General features: G+C 39.4%; 1 protein-coding gene across 7 annotated transcripts in view; it reads left to right on the top strand.

Moving 5' to 3' along the window:
* The window catches only part of SGIP1 (SH3GL interacting endocytic adaptor 1), a 228277-nt gene that overhangs the window by 117982 nt on the left and 86407 nt on the right, over positions 1–23888 (top strand). The window contains exon 10 of one of the 7 annotated variants that reach the window (XM_043877669.1): positions 22463–22474. The exons of the other annotated variants lie outside the window; for them this stretch is intronic. Within the exon in view, the coding sequence (XP_043733604.1) occupies positions 22463–22474 (12 nt within the window). The remainder of the gene's footprint in view (positions 1–22462; positions 22475–23888) is intronic. 7 annotated transcript variants of the gene reach the window in all.

Below are 23888 nucleotides of genomic sequence, written 5' to 3'. Positions count from 1 at the left end.
CACATATTGGTCTGTAATATAAGCAGTTTGTAGTAACAAGGCCATTTTAAATGTGCACACTTTCACTTTTCAGTTGACATCTTTCAAATCATTTTTTACTTACTAAAATATTTTTGTTAATTGTAAAATTTTATTTAAATGATTGAAACCAATTTATATTTACTTCTATTTAGGGTGTAATAGACAGTGGGCATTGGGGAGAACCTGGATAAGTGTAAGAAGCCAAGTTTTTGGAATTCAGTGAACAAATTTACATGAAATAAAACTTATTAGAAAGACCCAGACATGTGGTATTTATTTTCTGAAAGCTAGTTGAATCTAAGATCCTTTCCATCAAAAAGAATATCTCTTCGTATATCTGATTCACTTTGTTGTATAGCAGGAGCTAACACAACATTGTAAAGCAACTCTACTCCAATTAAAAAAAGAAAGAATATGTCTACTCAAGTCATCTCGTAGCTATTCCTCCCACTGCATATGTTGCTAAGGGTATACCAAGGAGAGTGGCTGTCACTCTGAGCTTTTCCCAACACCTGTTTGGTTTTTTTTTTTCCATTTATTTTTATTAGTTGGAGGCTAATTACTTTACAATATTGTAGTGGTTTTTGTCATACATTGACATGAATCAGCCATGGATTTACATGTATTCCCCATCCCGATCCCCCCTCCCACCTCCCTCTCCACCCGATTCCTCTGGGTCTACGAATGGATAAGGAAGCTGTGGTACATATACACCATGGACTATTACTCAGCCATTAAAAAGAATTCATTTGAATCAGTTCTAATGAGATGGATGAAACTGGAGCCCATCATACAGAGTGAAGTAAGCCAGAAAGATAAAGACCAATACAGTATACTAATGCATATATATGGAGTTTAGAAAGATGATAACGATAACCCTATATGCAAAACAGAAAAAGAGACACAGATGTACCAACACCTGTTTTTAAAGTAAGACATTGACATGATGTGGTTAAGACTGCCAAAAATAGAGAAACGGTGCAAAAACTAAATTGAGACACTCAGAGAAAGTAATCTCAGGGTTGGGCAGACCAGTAGCCCCACAGACCAAGAAAGCCTGGGACCCCACACCACTACTGCCCTGGCATTCCCAGCCAGCTCCCTCTAATGTGAGAACCTACCTCTGTCATTACTATGATTCCCAAATATCCATGATTTTTGACAGTTAGTGTAAGAAAATAAGCTGCGATGGCTACTTTAGGGAAAGATAGGCATGTTTATAGATAAACATAACTATAAAGGGAGAACTGAAAAGATATTCTTGCCTTTAGAATCCTTGTCCTCATCTAGATAACCCATAACCAACTATAGGGATATTTCACAAAGGACATAAATAGAACCTTATCTCCAGAACTGGGTAAATGGAAATAACCTTCTGAAATCCAGTTAGTGCCAGGATAAAAATGAGCAATGTTTTGTACGACTTTAGATGTTTCCAGCCACGCAATCAAATGTTCATACATCTACACTTAATTCAGGTACAAAAAGAGAAATAGGACCTGTACCAATTAATGATATATCAGAATATTTGTTAGGCGTTGGTTCTAATGCCACAAAAGCATCAATTGCTACACTAATAGAGTTAAAGAAAATGGTAGGATTCACAACAATGGCTGATATTTCTTTTGAAGAATTTTAAGACAAGGTTGTAATTCACTTCTTTTCATCTACCTGTAAATATGTAGTAAAGAATTGTAACCCATTTGATATCTCTTACCATGAATTTATTTTCTCTTTGTTTGGATAGGTTTACTATATATATTTCATTGTCAAATGACTTGATAAATGAATAAAATGAATGAATGGATGTATGAATGAATCATATATATCTATTTGTGTATACAATATAAACAAACCTATATGAAAATTACTCCTCCCTAAAAAACAAAGCTTCAGCAACATAAAAAATTAAGGTTTTAGCTGCTAGCAAAAATCCTACTATATTGACAAATAAACACAGTTCCAGTCCAGATCTTACCTTGGCTCTTGATTTTTATATAGAAATCAAGTTTTAATATGGACCAGGACAAGGCAAAGCACCAAAAAAAAAAAAAAGGGAGAGAGAGAGAGGAGGATGCAACTCACAATCAAAAGATGCTAATTTCTATTCTTCTCATGTTGTGATCTCCTAATAAGATATCATGAAAGCGTTAGTCAGTTGTGTCCAACTTGTTATGACCTCATGGACTGTAGCCCACCAGGCTCCTCTGTCCATGGAATTCTCCAGACAAAAATACTGGAGTAGGTTGCCATTCCCTTCTCAAGAGATCAAACCCGGATCTCCTGTCTTGCAGGCAGATTCTTTGCCATCTGAGCTACCAGGGAAGCCTTAAGATATTATACTAATAGGGTAAAGAAGGAAAATCACCCAGGTTTGAATTAGGGATTCAACTAGTTTTGAATTAATTGTTGAATTAGGGATATGTATGAGTTAGAATATTGGTAGATGGGCCTCACCAGAAACCAAAATATTAATAGTCATGGCTTAAACAGAATAGATGCTTTATTTCTATTCCACATTGAAGGCAAAGCAGGATGGACTGTAGCCCACCAGGCTCCTCTGACCATGGAATTCTCCAGGCAAGAATACTGGAGTGGGTTGTCATTTGCTCCTCCAGGGAGTCTTCCCAACCCAAGGATCAAATCCACATCTCTTGCCATCTCCTGCACTGGCAGGTGGATTCTTTGCCACTGAGCCACCTGAGAAGCCCAGATACACATATATCCAGCTAAAATCCCAGGCTCTGTCATTAAAAGTCGAAGGAGTGAATGGATACTGATAGACATGGACACAGTTTCTGTGTCACTATATTTTAAATAATCTCAGAGTAATGGGAAATGGGATTTTCCCATTTATCTTAAGTTGTTCCCCAAACCTATTGAAATGAGGAAATTTCCCTTTAAAGATTTCTAATCACTGATTTCTAAATACCAGTGATGTTATGTTACATACTAGCCAGCAGCAGGGCTTAAAAATACCAATTTCAGTTAAATATCCATTTATGTGATGAACTCTATCTTATAGAGTTCACTGCTTTTTGAGAAAGACTGCCTCATCATTGAGAGAAATGTGTTAAACAAATTAAACCCAAATGCTGTCTCTGTGTAACTTAGGTTCATGGTATAGTTGTGCTCTTTGGAGGACCGGACAGAGTTCAATCCAAAGGGACTGGACTGTCCAAAAGGATAGAGTCCCTCCTTTTCGCAACAGGTTTTCCATGAAGCATATTATCTCCAACTCCAAGTTTAATGTGCAAGATACTGGGCTCAGTACTGAGGGGTAGGGTGGGCAGAGGGTGGAGGTGAGCTGTTTTGCATGTCCAACAACAGCCTCAGCTAATCATCTGGGGAACTCTTGAGCTAGAATGACCCTTCACATTTGTTCTAAGTTGGGCTGAGATGAATAACCGTTATACTGCTACATCAATCTGTGCTCCATATGGGCTTGCTAAGGAGGGGCATGACCTTGGCCAAGGTGGCTCTCTCCAGCTGTGTCAGACCCTGAAGTGTTGACAGATGAAGGCTGTCTGCCAATGGCACTCCTAACGACTGTGTAAAACACCCTTCTGAAGACAAATCTACCCAGCACATTTTGGCACCTAGGGTTACCACCTTCTCTTCCAAGTGTTTTGTGGCCATTTGTTTAAATAATTTCTTATAGAATCTTAGGACATAGGCATATAATAATTGAAAAAGCAGATGTCCAGACAGCAGGCCCAGCTCTGCCATGTTCTACCTGTGTAAACTTAGATGAGCCCCATAATTGTTCTGGGATTATATTTCCTGTTCTGTAAAGGAAGGATAATTAAAAAAAAAAAACGGCAGAGACACTACTTTGCCAACAAAGGTCCATCTAATCAAAGCTATGGGTTTTCCAGCAGTCACGAATGGATGTGAGAGTTGAACTGTAAAGAAAACTGAGTGCCAGAGAATTGATTCTTTTGGACTGTGTGGTGTTGAAGAAGACTCTTGAGAGTCCCTTGGACTGCAAGGAGATCAAAGCAGTCAATCCTAAAGGAAATCAGTCCTGAATATTCATTGGAAGGACTGATGCTGAAGCTGAAGCTCCAGTACTTTGGCCACCTGATGTGAAGAACTGACTCATTGAAGGCAGGAGGAAAAGGGGATGACAGAGGATGAGATGGTTGGATGGCATCACCAATTCGATGGACATGAGTTTGAGCAAGTGCCAGGAGTTGGTGCTGGACAGAGAAGCCTGGCATGCTGCAGTCCATGGGATCGTAAAGATTCAGACACAACTGAGAGACTGAACTGAAGGGTGATAATAGTCCTTATGGAGTTTTTCTGCAGGTTATTGTTGGTCTCTGGCAGGATCAAATCTTCTTTGATTTTTTGTCCCCTGTGCTTAGCACAGTACATGGCACATATTGGGCATGCAGATAGTTATTTGATAAATGAGTGAATGGAGAAAGCACACAGAATATCCTAGTAACAGTTCCTGGTGCATAATTAGTACTTTGCAGTTGTTTGTTTCTTTATTACTAGGGTATTATTCAGGGTTCTCCAGAGAAACAGAACTAACAGAATATATGTGTATACGTGATGGTGACTTAGTCACTAAGTCATGTCCGACTCTTGCGACCCATGAACTGTATCCTGCCAGGCTCCTCTGTCCATGGGGTTCTCTAGGCAAGAATACTGGAATGAGTTGCCATTTCCTTCTCCAGTATATGTGATAGATAGATGTATATACGTGATAGATAGATAATAGATGTTGTTGTAACAAATTGGCTTCACATGATTTTGGAGGCTAAGTCCCACAATATGCTCTCCACAAGCTGGAGGCCCAGGAAAGCTGATGGTATAATTCATTTCAGTCTTAAGGCCTGAGAACCAGAAGGGCTAACAGTGTAAATTCCAGTGTGAGGGTGCAAGATGAGAAGAGATGTCCTAGCACAAAAGATGAGTCAGAAAAACAGGGTGAATTCCTCCTTCCTTTCCCTTTTTTTCTCTTTAGATCCTCAATAGATTAGATGATGCTGACCCACATAAGGGAGGGCTATGTACTTTCCTGAGTCCACCAGTTCAAATGCTACCCAAATGCTAATCTTATCTGGAAACACCTTCATAACACATCCAGAAACAATGTCTAACCTGGATACCTGATAGCCAGCCAAGTTGACATAAAATTAACCATCACACTATTATGTATATATGTATGTATGCATTTATTTATTTATATATACTTGTATATACATATTTTAAGATAACTTTTGCTCTTTTATTGAGAGTCATGGGACTATAATGTATCTGTATCTCAAGTCTTGAATTCATTCGAAGAGGTTTAGACAATCTCTTGCCTGTCTTAAACTTTAGTTTTGAACCAAATCTGATTGACCTTTCAGAGGAATTTTAAATCAGTTTTTTCCATACTGGACATTTGTGATTGATATTTCTTTAAGCACAAATAGAGACTTTGTACTTACCCCTGAAGAACCTAGCATATAGTGCTAGTTTATCTTACAGAAAAGATACTGGAATCTGATAGAGTGAACTCAACCTTTTGCAAACTTAAGCAAGTTTCTTAAACCTATTTGAGTATCAGTTTCCTCATAACTAAAATGAAAATAATGAACACCTACCTCACACAGTGGTTGTTGGGATGTCCCTATCTTTCTGTTAATAAAATGTAAAGATTTTTCTTTTAAAGGAGAATATGGAAACAGAGATGTAGGATAAATCACTCTGCTCTCTGCTTCCCTTGGTACCACACACTTTACATTCAGGGTAGAAACTGACCTCTATTACATCTTTCACAAATGGTTTTGTTCTTAAAAGATTTCTCAAAGGGGAAAACAAAAACAACAAGAAGAAATCTTAACATACAGTGGAATACCATTAATTCCCTTTAAAATAATTTGAGGGAGATGCAAATAGACAGCTATTTCAATGACGTCACAATTACTCAGACAACTGCGCTCTACCTCTTCGCTGGGGTTGCTGTACACAAGTTACAAAACCTGAGCCATGGTTTCTTCATTAGTGAGTGAAGATAACCCCTGTACCAACTTCACAGGGCTATTGTAAGGGTGGAATGAGTTAATTTAGTAAGCACCATATTGTAATATCAGATACTACTTTGAAGGATCATTCTATTGTTAGAATTGTTTGCAGAGTCTGGGGCACATTTTTAAGAATATCATTAAATGGTGATAAATCAGGAAACCCAAATAGCCAGAAGTCATGTAGAGCCAAGACCAGTAACTACTCTTGAGTATCAAACTAGGAAAATGCATTAATAAAATAACTTTTGTGCTGCCTGTAGGTTGATTTTGAAGTCATTCCAGAAGCATTCTTAAATTGTTTTAGCATTCCTAATTTTGTTTTAACAAAATCCCTTGAGTAAGTATGGTGCTTCTTCAGGAAACCCTATTGAAAGCTAGCATTTCCAATGGGATTCTATATTGTGCACCCCCACCAAATTTATTTCAGTGAGAAATGACATCATTTTCCATCCCTCTTCAAATCAGTTCACTAAATATTTGAAGCCAGCACTGAGAGCTAACATCAGAAATATTGGACAGATTTTGTTCAACATTCATGTTAGCTACAAGCTTATCTTAAAAGGGAAGGAATATATGTATACATATTGCTGATTCACTTTGTTGCATAGCAGAAACTAACACAGCATTATAAAGCAATTTGACTCCTATAATAAAATTTTAAATAATGTATAGTTGATACGGCAGGTGGCCCACAGAGGATGAACTTCCCCTTGTGGTCCAAACGCCTGCCTCTATTCACTCAGTCCTTATTAAATATATTCTTATGTAGTCAACTTCTCCTCTGGCCTCCATTTCACAATCTCTTGGCTTCCTTACCCTTCACAGGATCTCAGAGGTAGACATATCCATTTCTTCCAAAACCCATAGAGCTTTCATCACATGCTTCAGTGATGTGTTCTGCTCACGATGTACCTTGAATCCTGTGGCTCCTGTAGCATTCATGGAATTGAGAAAACAGACACTACATTTTAATTCTTGGTAAAATATTATCTTTTCCTTTTGTTATGGGCTGCTGTTAATTCCATTATTTTTGTTCTTTGGTGAGTCAAGGATCACAGCTGACTTACTTTGAGAGGTTGTCCTTAACTACAAACTCTCATTTCTGTACTGAATCCAAATTTTTCCTCTGAAATAAGTCAGAACTAAGCTTACATTCAGTTTAATTCAGATGACCATTAAATCTACTACTGTGGGTAAGAGGACCTAAGAAGAAATGGAGTAGACCTCATAGTCAACAAAAGAGTCCAAAATGCAGTACTTGGGTGCAATCTCAAAAACAACAGAATGATCTTGGCTTGTTTCCAAGGCAAACCATTTCAGTTTCACAATAATCCAAAGTCGATACCCCAACCACTAAAGCCAAAGAAGCTGAAATTGTGTGGTTCTATGAAGACCTTCAAGACCTCTAGACTAACACCAAAAAAGATGACCTTTTCATCATAGGGGATTGGAATGCAAAAGTGGCCTTGGAATACAAAATGAATCAAAGCAAAGGCTAACAGAGTTTTGCCAAGAGAACGCATGGGTCATAACAAACATCCTATTCCAGCAACACAAGAGTTGATTCTACACGTGGGCATCTCCAGATGGTCAATACCAAAATCAGACTGATTATATTCTTTGCAGCCAGAGATGGAGAAGCTCTATACAGTCAGCAAAAACAAGACTGGGAGCTGACTGTAGCTCAGATTCTGAACTCCTTATTGCAAAATTCAGACTTAAAATGAATAAAATAATGAAAACCACTAGACCATTCAGGTATGACCTAAATCAAATCCCTTATGACTATACACTGGAAGTGAGAAATAGATTTAAGGGATTATCTGATAGGTAGAGTGCCTAAGGAACTATGGATGGAGGTTCATAACATTGTATAGGATGTGGTAACCAGAACCATCCCCCAGAAAAAGAAATGCAAAAAGGCAAAGTGGTTGTTTGAGGAGGCCTTATAAATGGCTGAGAAAAAAGAGAAGCAAAAGCCAAAGGAAAAAGGGAAAGATATACCCAACTGAATGCAGAGTTCCAAAGAATAGCAAGGAGAGATAAGAAAGTCTTCCTCAGCTATCAATGCTAAGAAATAGAGGAAAACAATAGAATGGGAAAGACTAGAGATCTCTTCAAGAAAATTGGAGATAACAAAGGAACATTTCATGCAAAGATGAGTACAATTAAAGACAGAAATAGCAAGGACCTAACAGAAGCAGAAGAGATTAAGAAGAGGTGGCAAGAATACACAGAAGAACTATACAAGAAAGATCCTAATGACCCAGATATCCATAATAGTGTGGTTACTCACGGAGAGCCAGACATCCTGAAGTGTGAAGTCAAGTGGGTCTTAGGAAGCATTACTACAAACAAAGCTAGTGGAGGTGATGGAATTCCAGCTTAGTTATTTAAAATCCTAAAAGATGAATCTGTTAAAGACCTGCACACAGTTCAGTTCAGTCACTCAGTTGTGTCCGACTCTTTGCAACCTCATGAACCGCAGCACGCCAGACCTCCTTGTCCATCACCAACTCCCAGAGTCCACCCAAACCCATGTCCATCGAGTCAATGATGCCATCCAACCATCAATATGTCAGCAAATTTGGAAAACTCAGCAGTAGCCACTGGACTGAAAAAGGTCAATTTTCATTCCAATTCCAAAGAAAGACAATGCCAAAGAAAGTTCAAACTGCCACACAGTTTTACTCACTTCACATGCTAGCAAGGTAATGCTCAAAATCCTTCAAACTAGGCTTCAGCAGTACATGAATCAAGAACTTCCAGATGTATCTGGATTTAGTAAAGGCAGAGGAACCAGGGATCAACTTGCCAACATCTGTTGGATCATAGAGAAAACAAGGGAATTCCAGAAAAACATCTACTACTACTTCATTGACTAAGTGAAAGCCTTTGACTGTGTGAATCACAGCAAACTGTGGAAAATACTTAAAGAATTGGGAATACCAAATCACTTTACCTGTCTCCTGAGAAACCTGTCTGCAGGTCAAGAAGCAACAGTTAACCAGACATGAAACAATGGACTGGTTCAAAATTGGGAAAGGAGTATGTCAAGGCTGTATATTGTCACTCTGCTTATTTAACTGAGTACCTGTGCTATATGCAGAGTATATCATGTGAAATGCCAGGCTGGATGAATCCCAAGCTGGAATCAAGATTGCTGGGAGCAGTATCAACAACCTCAGATAGGCAGATGATACCACTCTAATGGCAGAAAGTGAAGAGAAACTAAAGAGCCTCTTGATGAGGGTCATTGAGGAGAGTGAAAAAGCTGACTTAAGCCTCAATATTCAAAAAACTAAGATCACAGCATCTAGTCCCATCACTTCATGGCAAATAGATGGGGAAAAGTGGAAACAGTGACAAATTTTATTTTCTTGGGCTCCAAAATCACTGCAGACGGTGGCAACCATGAAATTAAAATACAGTTGCTCCTTAGGAAAAAAACTATGACTAACCTAGACAGCATATTAAAAAGCAGATATATCACTCTGCCAACAAAGGTTTGTATAATCAAATTTGTGGTTTTTCCAGTAGTCATGTATGGATGTGAGAGTTGGACCATAACGAAGGCTGAGTGCCAAAAAATTGAAGCTTTCAAATTGTGGTGCTAGAAACTCTTGAGAGTTTCTTGGATGACAAGGAGATTAAACCTGTCAATCCTAAAGGAAATCAACCCTGAATATTCATTGGAAGGACTTATACTGAAGCTGAAGTTCCAGTACTCTGGCCACCTGATGCAAAGAGCTGAGTCATTGGAAAAGACCTTGATGCTGGCAAAGACTGAGAAGGGAGCGACAGAGGATGAGATGTTTGCATGGCATCATTGACTCAATGGACATGTTTCAGCAAATTCAGGGAGATGAAGGACGGGGAGGCCTAGTGGTTGCAAAGAGTTGGACAGGACTGAACAACAACAAAGTTTTCATTCTGGCTCTGTACTCATTATCCATATGATCCTGAGTAAGTTGCTTAAACATTTAAACCCCAGTCAAGCTTAATCACATGAATCAACAGCCTTGTCTAACTCAATGAAACTATGAGCCATGCCTTGTTGTGCCTCCCAAGATGGACGGGTTGTGAGGATAAATGAATTAATATATGTGAAGCATTTGATATACAGTCAGATCACATTTTCAGATCTGCCAACCAGCAACATAATTGCCATTGTAAGTTCTCTAAATAGTCTCTGACCTTGAGACCTTTGAGATTTATGAATAGTCACCATGAAACAAACTGAATTATTCTGATTAATAATAGTTATCATTTACTGAGCAACTCCTTTGGGCCTTACATAAATTTACTTACAAAATACTAACTACTTTACAGGCACTAGTTCCTTAATTCTTAAAAGGATCCTATGAAGGTAGACAGTATTATTAAAATGATTTTACTATTGATTAAGCCTTGTACTTAGTCACTTAGTCATGTCTGACTTTTTGCAACCCCGTGGACTATAGCCCGCTAGGCTTCTCTATCCATGGGGATACTCCAGGCAAGAATACTAGAGTGGGTAGCCGTGCGCTCCTCCAGGGGATCAAACTGCATGCTGCAGTCCATGGGGTCACAAAGAGTTGGACATGACTGAGCGACCGAACTGAAATGAACTGATCCTCACAATAACCTATGAGATGGGTACTATTTTTACCTCCATTCTACAGATGAGAAAGTTGAGGCATGAAAGAACTAATTAACTCACCCAAAATGTCACAGCTACTAAGTGAAGTTGCTGAGATTTAAACTGAGAAATCTGTTTTCTAATTCATGATGTTTACCTGCTACAGTATTTTTTAAATGAGATTTCAGTAATAGATGGCAGGTATAAAGCTAACATTGTAAAAACAGTTTACAATTCCACTTTTTTGTTTTCTACATCATTTAAGAGATTGATACACTTTTTAAAATAATTAACTTAAAAGTGAAAGTCACTCGATTGTGTCCAACTCTTTGCAATGCTATGGTCTATACAGTCCATGGAATTCTCCAGGCCAGAATACTGGAGTGGGTAGCCTTTCTCTACTCCAGGGGATCTTTCCAACCCAGGGATTGAACCCAGCTCTCCTACATTTCAGAATAAAGGCTTATTCTTTACCAGCTGAGCCACAAGGGAAGCCCAACAATACTGGAGTAGGTAGCCTATCCGTTCACCAGCAGATCTTCCCAATCCAGGAATCGAACTGGGGTCTCCTGCATTGCAGGCAGGTTCTGCACCAACTGAGCTATCAGGGAAGCCCAATTAACCTAAAAGCTAGTGTTATTTGCCTTTGGTTTGCAACTCAACATTTTAATTTTTACCTTATTTAAGAGATAAATGCATTACAAGAAACAATTATTAGTTTTTGGTTTTGGACATACAGCATATTACAAAAAAAGAACTCTTACCTACTATATTATACTACTTTTGATGAAAGCTATTGGTTCTCTTTACAGAGGAATAATGAAAAATACATTAAATCATCCAAAACATTTTACAAATAATTTAGGAGTACTCACAAACTCTTTGAAGGCTATCACTTTAATGGTATCTAAAGAGCCCATGTCAGTCTACATACACACACTCCCACCTAAGTTCCATGTGACAAGAGAGCAAAGCCAAGCTTATGGGTCAGTCTGCCTTAATGGCTGCTGTGTCACCTTTATTTTAAATATTAAGGAATGGCACCTTGTTTTTACATGACGTATATTTCAGTTCCCCTGATCAATCAATCAGCAAGGAATTTTTTATGTCAGTGATTCACTATAATAATGGTTTATGTTTTACAAAAACTGTCATGATCAGAAAGATGTATTGGGCAAGCTATGCTGTTACACAGGCAAGGAAGTGGTGATCCCCTTGTTTTATAGAAGTAATCAACTCCGAGATATCAAGAGGCAGCTGAAAGGACCAGGACTTGAACTCCAACAACCTCCTCCTTTCTGCCAAGTTAAACACACAGTATATATTCTCATCTACATTGAATTAGGGCCTGTGATTCAGTCCTCTTTAAATCCTTTTCAGCTTTGATATTCTGCTGTGTATTCTAGCCCAATAATCTCTATGGAAATTGCTGTTTTAGGAGCAGGTTAAGGATATAGCAAGGGGACCAAGAAAGAAAGCACTTCCTTGAAGCACATTGGTTAAAGAGGAAGAACATGGGCTTTTGAGTTAGCATCTTATTATCCGTGTGTCCATGGGCAAGCTCCTTAACTCAGCATTTCAGATCCTAAATCTGTAAAATAGGAAAAATCATACATACTTTCTCAGGACTGATGTCAACATGACGAGATAGTGTTGCAAAATTCCCCCTTTGATGCCTGTCACTTAGGAAGGGGCTCTGTAAGTATCAGTTCCCTTTTCAGCTCCATTTTTCTTTTCCTTAAGTTCAGAGACTTGTGGGAGGCAGGAAGAAAATAAAAATAGCGAGGGAGGACTTGAGCAAAGGCAAGGAAAAGAGGGCTGATGGAAATGCTGAGAGTGGGAGTTGACCTAGCCTGGCATGTGCTCTAGCAGTGCCTCCCTTTCTCCTGCAAAATTCAGCGAAATGAGGAATTAAAGACTTTGACATGGAGTTGTGAAGGAGCAGTCCATTTAATCTTGGTCCAGGAGATTTGCCATCCAAAACGGAGTTATTTCATCAAGAACTCTGGGGAGGGGGAGATAGCGAGCTTGCAATTGAAGACGCTGGTGCTGTTTGCCTATTCCAGGTGTTCCACCCACCCTCCCACCCTCACATTAGCCTGCCAGAGAGCAGAATCCCTGAATTCACTGCTGCTTGGTAACAACACCCCCTTTCCTGTCCTCACTTTGGCAGAAGGTTCAGCACCCCATTGAGATCAGCAAAAACAGAGAGTCATCCGTTGGGGGAGGAGAGCTGCAGTCTCCTACACACTGGCATTTGCTCCTGGTAGAAACTCTGCGTGGTGCCAGGGCAGGGTACAGATAGCAAGCATTCTGATATAAGTGCTCAGTGCAGACCTCCAGGGCAGCAAGCTGGAAGGGAAAAGCTCAGCATGGGTTCAACTCTTCAAGGAGAGCTTCTCAGGGCAAGCTTGATTTGGGTTGAGTTTAGACCAGGCATGTCAAGCATGGAGTGTAGAAGCTGCCACTCCCCTTCCAAACCCTCAGCAGATCTTGCAACTAGGTCCTACATCCCAGAGATAGTCTGAGAAGCCCCCTCTAGACGGAATTGCAAGCAGCTTGACCAAAGTCATCTGGAGTTGACATATGAGATGTGTCTCTTTTTTCCCAAGCCTTGTAGAGAAGGATAGATGGGGAATTGGGTGGGATTTTCTTTTATCAATATATTCTTTTCTCTCCTGAATTGTAATAAGTCATTGGCTATCTGCAGAAGAATTCTTTTCATATCTGAAGTGTGTTTGATCTTTCTTTCATTACTAATTATTTTTTCTTAGAGAATTCTGTTTCCATTTCCTGAAATTTAAAATTAGAATATAATCTTTCCAAACCCTTTTACCTATCCCACGATGGTCAGAAGAAATCCCTAAGCTCCTCCAGGGGATCAAACTGCATGCTGCAGTCCATGGGGTCACAAAGAGTTGGACATGACTGAGCGACCGAACTCCTTGAAATGAGCAGAATATTAATTCAATCTGGATTGCCTTTATCATTATTTCTCCAAGTAATGGTGGTTTTACCCTTTGAGTACCTGGTATTTTGCTTACCTTTGTGAGGTGTAGAAGTTAGAATTTCCTTGCATAACTGTAGATTCTTTCATTATTTTCTACTGTTTCAGACAACTTTATCTGATTGGGGGTTCCAGAAACATGAACACTAGGGTTGGAGACCTTAAGCCTCAGCTTCTGTTATCAACTTAAAATCTAATTGAATGAAACAATAGACTCAATATTGACTCACATAAAAACATTAGGGTGTCTTCAACCAAAGGCAGCAAATTCTTGAATTATATACTTTTAGTTACAGTGCTAAGGTTTCCCAAGTGGCACTAGTAGTAAAGAATCCACCTGTCAATGCAGGAGACACAAGAGATGCAGGTCTGATCCCTGGGTCGGGAAGATCCTCTGGAGGAGGGCATGGCAACCCACTCCACTATTCTTGCCTGGAGAATTCCATGGACAGAGGAATTCTGGCAGGCTACAGTCCATGTGGTCACAGAAGAGTTGGACATGACTAAGCATGCACCCAATTACAATGCTAATTATTATTTAAAAGGCTATTTTTCTATCTTTAAGGTCTTCCGCCTCAGTTGTGTTAGTCCTACAGGTATAGATTTTAATTTATAACCATTTTTATTAGCTATGGTGTATTCAGGATAGAATGACTCAAGAAGCAATCGTTTTGGAAATTAAGTTTATGGCAGAAACATAACTTGTGAATAGTTCAATAAGTATTGGGTTTGTGAAGACTAACCCTGCACCCAGAAGTTTGCTTATTCTTGCCTTGAAGGAGCCTTTCCTCTGGAGTCTGTGACATTGAATGGCATGTCAATATAGGTACTTAGACAATACTTGCTGGTTGATTGGACAAAAGGATGCTCTTCACTGTGGGAAATATATGGAACTTGGTGTTTCATTGTGGTATAATGCAACTTATATCCCTTGCATTATTTTATAAAGAGAGCAAATTTTTCATCTTTCCCCTTCAATTAAAGCCAAGTTTTTCTCAATTATTGGAATGGATAAACGGTATGAACAACTGTTTCTTCTCTTACAGGAGTCATTTGTAGGCTCTTTTCTAAAGTTTATTAATGTGTTGTTTTCTGTGGAGGCCAGTTTTTCGTCATAATCCTCTTCCCCTAATCCCATACATCCTAATGAGATATCTGTTTTCTTATCTGAAGTCTCAGAATTCAGTCACTTGTGGTCCTTGACCTTGAGGAGGAAAGATAGATACTTTATTATCTCTCTTATACTATTATATTTATTTTTATACTAAGTAGTTTCTACGCATGTATGAATAATAGTATAAAATTAAGTATAGCAGTATAAGAAAAAAGTATATATTCCTTTTTTCTAAGGAGAATTTTTTTTAGTGCCAGAAATAATCTACAACAATGAATATACTTTTTAATTGTTTTAGAAAAAAATCTTAGAGTATGAATCACCCATATTAATTATATCAGAAAATGTGTGTTTCTTCAGAGACTGGGGGAATTGCATTTCTTAACAGAATGAAGGTGAGATTTCCTTCTGTCTCTTATATTGTCTAAAGGACAGCCACCTACTGCCCATGGACCTTAGGAACTATTGTTTCAAATCAGCCACCAGCACAGCAGCGGTACAGAGCCACAGATGCCAATCTGAGCTATTCATCCTGAAGTGGCCAACATAGAGGGAAGGCAAGATGGGCGGACCGCGTTCTGTTTTGCCTAGTTGAAGCTCTCTTTCAACTCCCAGCCCATGTGAAGCCCATCTTTATTTTATTTTTAGCATGGTACATGAGGAATCAAAACAAGCTTCCAAAGAGTAATAAAAAACAACAGCGTATGTCACACCCTGGCATTTTTCTGGTCTCTTTTCATCAGCGCTTCTTCTGAGCAATCAAAAGTGACTACATGTCCCTGCTGAGAACTCCTGCATTGGAGCAGAGTGAAGCCGGTCTTCTCGGTGGCCTCCAAGACCTTCATGGTGGCAACACCCATGACCCCAGACTAACACCTGCCACTCTTCCTTCTCACCCCGCTCCTCCCTGGCCCCCTGGAGGCGTCCTCTTCCCCCAAATACCGGCACTGCCACCCCTCTCAACTTGTCCAGGACGCCTTCTCAATGAGGCCTCTCCTGACCACCTTATTTAAAAATAACAAATCTATTTCCAGGGCAGGGATAGAGACTCAGATGTAGAAAACAGACATGTAGACACAGAGAGGGAGGGAGGATGGGATGAATGGGGAGTTTAGGATTGGCATGCACACATTACCATATGTAAAATAGACAGCTAGCCGGAAGCTGCCACATAGCGCAGGGAGCTCAGCTCGGTGCTCTGCGATGACCCAGAAGGGTGGGGTTTAAGAGGGAGGGGATATGTGTACACAGGTAACTGAGACACTTTATTGCACAGCAGAAACACAACATTGTAAGGCAATTATACTCCAATTTTTAAAAATTTAAAAAATAATAAAAATCACAAAACTCTATACCCTGCCATTCCCAAACCCTTCTATTCACTCTACCTTTTAAAATTACATTTATCATCTTCTAAAATCCTACATACTTTGCTTACTTGTTATATTTGTTATTTATTATCTTTCCTCTCCCCTAGAAGTTAATGGAAGCTTTTTGTCTCTTCTTCCTATTGTTTTGGTCACCATGAATAGTGTCTGGTCTTTATTAGGTAACCAATAGATAACTGTTAATGGCTTATTAATAATAAATAAGTAATCCTTTTACTCCTTGTCAATACCTGGCTATTTGTACATAACTGATAGGAAGTGGTTATATCTATTAAAAAACTCTCATTAGCTAAAATATAAAGATTCAGAAGACAGCCATCCTATTTTTAAGGTCAAACAATTGTAGACTCTTAAAAAACTTCTAAATTAGATCTAGTTTTTTGCGTCTTGATCCCACTGTATGAAACTTGATGCCAAAAATTCCCACGGCAGCTCAGTTACTTGTTAAGAGGACAGGGATGTGTTTGGAGCACAAAATCTCCATAAAAGGATCATTAAAACTATGATGCATATTTTCTCTATTCACCACTGTTAGATTTGGTCTGGGTCTTAAACAGAGTTCAGTTTTTAAATCCTGCAGATTTCTAGCTCTTCATGTAGAAATGAAGCCTTCAACAAGCCCTATCTTGAAAGACTACTTGCATAAAAAAGTGATTTATAATAATGCACCCAGAGAGAGGCTCTCCATCCACAGAGGGCAGGGGTCGTGTGTTCCGTGGAAAGCATCCTTGATCACAAGGATGGTCAAAGGAACATCTTTGCACTTAGAGACATTGGTTATATTTTAGCTATATGTATTGTTCAATCCCAAAATTTGCTTACTCTTTTTCTGTGAACACGAGTACCTGGAGGTATGCATCTCTTTTTCGTTTCTTTTATCATCTTTTCCATAATTAGAAACCACTCTGATGATAGTTCATTTTAAATCAAGAAATATCTTTGCTTTCCCTAAAGGAGAATTGTCTTGTCATGTTTTATCTTTGTTTGTTTATCAGTCTGAAGAAACCCTTAACCCAAGGAGCATAGCCTAGGTGTTGATAGCTGCTAACAATTAAAACAACATATAGAATAAAGATGCTTTAGTCAACATACAGCCTAGAATGAGAAGGTGAGGAGGACCCTTAGCATTCATATGTTTATATTTATTCTTCTGATTCTAATTTCATAAAATGCACTTAATTTTAGAAAAAAGCTGAGACATTTACCTTATAATCAGAGCTTATTTCTCAGATTCAAAACCATGCCTAGAAATTCAAGCTCCTTTCTGAAAACCTCATTCCCTGTGACCTGCTATGATAGAACAGCATGATCTATTTAACTCCTTCCACTGGAAAAATCCAGGATTATTTTCTAGACTCTGTGATGTGTAGCTTTCAGCTCTGTTGTTTCTAAATCTCAGTGCTGATAAGGACCATGGGAATTGGGCTTCACCAGTAGCTCAGTGGTAAAGAATCCACTTCAGGAGATGTGAGTTCAATCTCTGGACTGGGAAGATCCCCAGGAGAAGGAAACGGCAACCCCCTCCAGTATTCCTGCCTGGGAAATCCCATGGACATGGCTACAGTCTATAGGGTCACAAAAGAGTTGGACATGACTGATGGACTAAACAACCAATGACCCACCACTGCCAAAGTCCTCTGGAATTAGAGAAGCAGGGATCCAGTCCCGCTCTCATCTTTTGTAGCCACGTGATCTTGGAGCTCATCTGAGCCTCCTTTTCCTCACTGGTAAATAAGAGGTAACAATGACACCAACCTCATAAAGTTAAACAATAGTAGTAAAGTCTCAGTCATTATTACCTGTCACTATCATTCACATCTTTTAATCCTCATGACAGTTCTATAAGATAGCATCATCCCTACTTTACAAAATGGTATTGAGAAACAGCATGACTTATTCAAAAGCATCCAGAAAATAAGGGATTAAATTCATCAGACTATATAAAAACGTTTGCACCTCCCTCCATGACAACTCCTTTGAAGCTATTTAATTTTAACCCAAAAATTCTTTTTGTTTGTAAATCAAAGTCCTGGACCTTAATAATTCTCATTTCTTTGTATTACTTAGCAATGGTCTGGGTCTGAAAGCAGTACATGGGACGTGGGCCCTATCCTGATCCTCAGTTATGCTGAAACACAAGGGATTTTTTTGTTATGGGAGAACATTCCACTCTGGAGAACCAATTACATAGCTCTGCACGAATATTTGTGCAAAGCTGTGCCACTTCCTTGGAGTCTTGATAATATATATTAGCCCTTGAGGTCACTAATGGGCAGAGAGATCAACTGTTAAATAGAAGTAAAGTGAATTTTATGTTTATAAGAGCTGGTGAAGGAACCATTACATCTGGGGCCATATCCCTTGGGCTATATATTATATACAATTCAGCCTTATTTCAGAGAACAATTCATCTTTCTGAACTTTAAAAGACACTGTTCTTAAAACATTTGTATTATGTTTTAATGACCACAAAAAGAAAATTCATAAATATGATATGAGCACCTACTGTGTGCCTTGTACTTTGTTTGGGGCTAGAGAGAGCCCATTCATAATCATTACTTGGAGCTAATAATTGAATATTGGAGAAGACTCTTGAGAGTCCCTTGGACAGCAAGGAGATCCAACCAGTCCATCCTAAAGGAAATCAGTCCTGAATATTCATTGGAAGGACTGATGCTGAAGTGGAAACTCCAGTACTTTGGCCACCTGATGCAAAGAACTGACTCATTTGAAAAGACCCTGATGCTGGGAAAGATTGAAGGCAGGGGGAGAAGGGGGCGACAGAAGATGAGATGGGATTAGATGGCATCACCGACTCAATGGACATGAATTTGAGTAAGCTCTGGGAGATGGTGATGGACAGGGAGGGAGGCCTGGTGTGCTGCAGTCCATGGGGTCACAAGGAGTCAGACACGACTAAGCAACTGAACTGAACTGAACTGAATAATTGAATGGAGATGTCTAAGTAATACAGAATAAAATAAGAATTGCAAAAAATATACTAGCCATGTGTACCTCTGTTTTCTCTGTGACTAATAAACGCCAAGGAACTATTTACTCTGGGATGCTTAGGGAAGGCCTCATGGAGGAAGTGCTATTGGCCTTAAATTATAAGTAAGATAGTGTGTGAAAGAGAGGACTTCCTGGTAGCTCAGAGGTAAAGAATCCACCTGCCAATGCAAGAGATGCGGATTCAATCCCTGGGTCAGGAAGATTCCCCTGGAGTAGGAAATGGAAACCCACTCCAGTATCCCTGCCTGGGAAAACCCATGGACAGAGGAGCCTGGCAGGCTACTGTCCACGGGGTCACAAAGAGTCAGAAATGACTTAGTGACTAAACAACAACAATTTGAAGGAGAGGAAGACAGCATCAAAGCTGAAGAAGCAGCCTGAGCAGAAGTCAGGGAAGTATGAATGTTCTACATGTTCAGGAGATGTCAAGGAGTGACTACAGCTAAGTGTAGATTTCATAGAGACAGCAGTGGAAGATGAGGGAGTGAAGGAGAGCTGGAGCCCATCATGAGGCATTAAATGACAGAATGGAGTTTGCACTCTATTTTCTACATAGTAGGGAGGTTTTTGCAGGGCAGAGTTACACACTCACTTCACTATTTTTAGAAAATAATTCTAGGGATGATGCAAAGGATGGATTTAGGAAATGAAACATGGAAAAAGACATGAAGCCTTTATTAAGAAGTTGTGGAAGGGCTGGCTTAACCACTGGCTGTCCAGTGGTTAAGACTTCCAATGCAGGGGATGTGGGTTCAATCCCTGGTCAGGGAACTAAGGTCCCACATGCTGCATGGTGTGGCCAAAAAAAAAAAAACAAATAAATAAATTGTGGAGGAAAGAAAAGAGCATTCCTGGGGGCCAGGGACCACTCACCAGGGAAATAATTTGCCATTTCCCATGGGGAGTGGTAACAAATGAAGGATGGGATGAAAAAACTGATGGTTTTAGACAGAGTATCTTGAGAGCAGTTAATAAGAACCAGATTCCCTGACAAGATTGGAATTTGAGTAAAATCTCATGTTTTAGATTCATGATAGGCTGCAATGCATTCATGGAATTTTCCAGCTCCTTTCACTATTACCAAGGATAACTTTCTAATTTCAAAGTCTATTTGATAAAAGTAAGCCTCTGAGAAAGCTGTATGCAGGTCAGGAAGCAACAGTTAGAACTGGACATGGAACAACAGACTGGTTTCAAAGAGGGAAAGGAGTATGTCAAGGCTGTATATTGTCACCCTGCTTATTTAACTTATATGCAGAGTACATCATGAGAAACACTGGGCTGGATTAAGCACAAGCTGGAATCAAGATTGCCGGGAGAAATATCAATAACCTCAGATATGTAGATGACACCACCCTTATGGCAGAAAGTGAAGAAGAACTAAAGAGCCTCTTGATGAAAGTGAAAGAAGAGAGTGAAAAAGTTGGCTTAAAGCTCAGCATTCAGAAAACTAGGATCATGGCATCTGGTCCCATCACTTCATGGCAAATAAATGGGGAAACAGTGGAAACAGTGGCAGGCTTTATTTTGGGGGCTCCAAAATCACTGCAGATAGTGACTGCAGCCATGAAATTAAATGACGCTTGCTCCCTGGAAGAAAAATTATGACCAACCTAGACAGCATATTAAAAAGCAGAGACATTTCTTTGCTGACAAAGGTCCATCTAGTTAAAGTTATGGTGTTTCCAATAATCATGTATGGATGTGAGAGTTGGACTATAAAGAAAGCTGAGCGCTGAAGAATTGAACTTCGCTTTTTTTTTTTTTGCTGGCTTGTGAATACTTTCCTACTTGAAGTTCATTCTTCTAAAACATGAGAGGTTCTGAATCTATACAGTTCCAAGATCTGCTTGTATGCTGTGCTTGAATGCATATGTGGACGTTAGAGCGTTAAGTGGGTGTGGTGTTTTTGGAAGGGAATCCTCACAAAGTTCTTTGAGTTGCCTGTAGGACTTCGGTTTAGATCTAGCTAAGCCTTGTGTGTGTGTGTGTGTGTGTGTGTGTAGTGTGTATACATGTATGTGTGTGTATGTGTGAGTGCGTGAGCACTCAGTCATATCTGACTCTTTTCGATCCCATGGACTATAGCCCACCAGGCTCCTCTGTCCGTGAGATTTCCCAGGCAAGAATACTGGAGTGGGTTGCCATTTCCTTCTCCTGAACTTCGCTTTTGAACTGAGGTGTTGGAAAAGATTCTTGAAAGTTCCTTGGACTGCAAGGGAATCCAACCAGTCCATCCTAAAGGAAATCAGTCCTGAATATTCATTGGAAGGACTGATGCTGAGGCTGAAACTCCAATACTTTGGCTACCTGATGCGAAGAACTGACTCATTTGAAAAGACTCTGATGCTGGAAATGATGGAGGACGGGAGGAGAAGGGGATGACAGAGGATGAGATGGTTGGATGTCATCACAGACTTAGTGAACATGAGTTTGAGTAAGCTACAGGAGTTAGTGATGGACAGGGAAGCCTGGTGTGCTGCAGTCTCTGGGGTCGCAAAGAGTCAGACACGACTGAGCTTCTGAAATGAACTGAACTGAAGCCATTCAAAAAGGGAGCTTAGAATGTGCTCAATTGGAAACCACACCCATGTCCTCTATCACTTGATCTGGGAGAGGAGGCAAAACAAATCAACCCATCTTAGGTCTTCAGTTGTGACTCTTTAGCAAAAAGACAGATCAACAAAAGAAAAACAAACATAAGTTTATTAACATGTCTATTCATGTATACCTGGCAGACCCTCAGGAAAATGAGTAACTCAGAGGTGGTTTCAGAATTCAGGGCTAAATACCATCTTAATAGGGAGAAGGAAGGAGGCATCTAAGGGGAGAGTAAATGATTTTTAGGGAGCATGAATGGGCCTTTGGAAGCATAGATGGGAAATGTGATAGTTTGTGGCAAAGTTTGTCTGGATATGGTGTCGACCCTCATCTCCTCTCCCTTGTTGATTATACTCATGACAATTAGTCTCTTTCTGGAAGATTTATCTTTAGGCAGATTAGGGTTGTTCAGAGAAAGTTTCTCCCCGAATTTGTTATTTTCAAGTGCCTATAGCTCAAAACAGTATGGCCAAGTGGCATGTTTTGGGGGTGGTCTAAAGCCAGCAGCTTGGGAATGACCATACTGATGCCTACAGGAAGCCTTTATAAAAGCCATGCCTTGGAGAGCTGCTTTAAAGTAAGGTTATTCTGAGCCTTGAGTTGCATCTTCTTGAATATACATTTCACCTCTCATTTTCTGTTTATTTTTTCTTTCTATGCTTACGCTTTTAGAGGAAAAGTCCGGTAAGAAACAACAAATTCTTTCTATATCTTGGCCAAACATTGTTTATTCTGTTCATTTTCATCTCTGTATATCTAATGACTGATTGTATTTAACACCTAAACAAGATTCTGAATTTTAAAAACAAACAGGACGTGGCCTAATTATGCCCCATGAGGAAAAGAGGAAGCTGGTTGCTAAGTGATTTTCCAAGCCTGGTATTAAGGGCCACAAGGTAATTTTGTAAAGATTCACATCTTCCCCAATCACACAAGCATATGATAAAATATTTCAGTGTTAAGTTCCATTTATTGCAGCTTCTATTTGGGTTCATCAAGCTACATGTATTTTTTTGTTACTTTTTTGGTAATGTACAACATGATAGCATTCTGAGTGAATGCTTGTGAATCTGGCCTAGGAGAAGCAAGTTGTCTTTTTCTCTTCTTTTTTAAAAAATTAATCAGAAAAATTATCCCCTTCTGATGTTGTCAGAGACAGATAAAGAAGATCTTTATAAATCACAAATCACCTCTTACGTGGTCCTTTTTATCACTGGGGTGATTTTCAGTGGCAGCACAAATCTGGTAAAATGTATCTACTTTTTTTTTTTTTAGAGCAACAATGAAACTGACCTACTAAAAAAAAAAATTCATTGTTCTGGGCTCCTCTGCCTAGTTTACTGGGAACATGATCCCAGGATGCTGATACAGGTGACCTCTCCAGTGGAAAATATGAAAATATTGTATTTCCATGTTAACACACACTGAGAAGTGGTTGGTTGTCTATTGACCTCACCTAAGTGGTGAGGTGCAATGATTGCTAGACCTCCCATCCTGCCCACTGACCCAAGCCTGGCAGTCTCTCTACACCACTTGCAGGAAATGCACGGATAGCAATTTCATGTGACTGGAGGAAGGAAGAACAGAAGACACAGGAAGAACAAAAGATGGAATCAAAATATTACAGTTTATCAAAATATGGACTCCGTGGCTTGGTTTCCAAGCATAAAATTAGTGTGTATCATAATTAATTACTAATAAATGGAAGGGCCCACTTCTGAGTCAGTGAGAGTCAACCCTGTGTCACATGCTATGAGACACACACATTGTTGGTGTGCCTCTGTAGCCTTTTTGATATTTTGCCCATTTCATTTATCCTCTTTGACTCTGAATCTTTCTCTGAATTATCCAAACTTGGCTACTTCAAATATTAACAAGATTAAGTAGCCTGAAGTTTACCCATGGTGCTTTAAAAATTTCCTGTTCTTCATTGGTTTTCCTCCTGTTGCTCTTATAGCAGTTTCAACTGGAAGTACTCCATTTCCTTGCTAGCTGTGCCTTTAAGGATGAGTTTTCCTCTTGCTCCCCTGCCTCGTTTTTCTTTGGTAATACCCATGTTGTTGATATTTCAACCCAGTGAACCTTTAGTGATGTCTCG

This window comes from Cervus elaphus, chromosome 20 (assembly GCF_910594005.1).
Source record: "Cervus elaphus chromosome 20, mCerEla1.1, whole genome shotgun sequence".
Taxonomy (NCBI): domain Eukaryota; kingdom Metazoa; phylum Chordata; class Mammalia; order Artiodactyla; family Cervidae; genus Cervus; species Cervus elaphus.
This window is presented reverse-complemented; position numbering and strand designations above follow the sequence as displayed.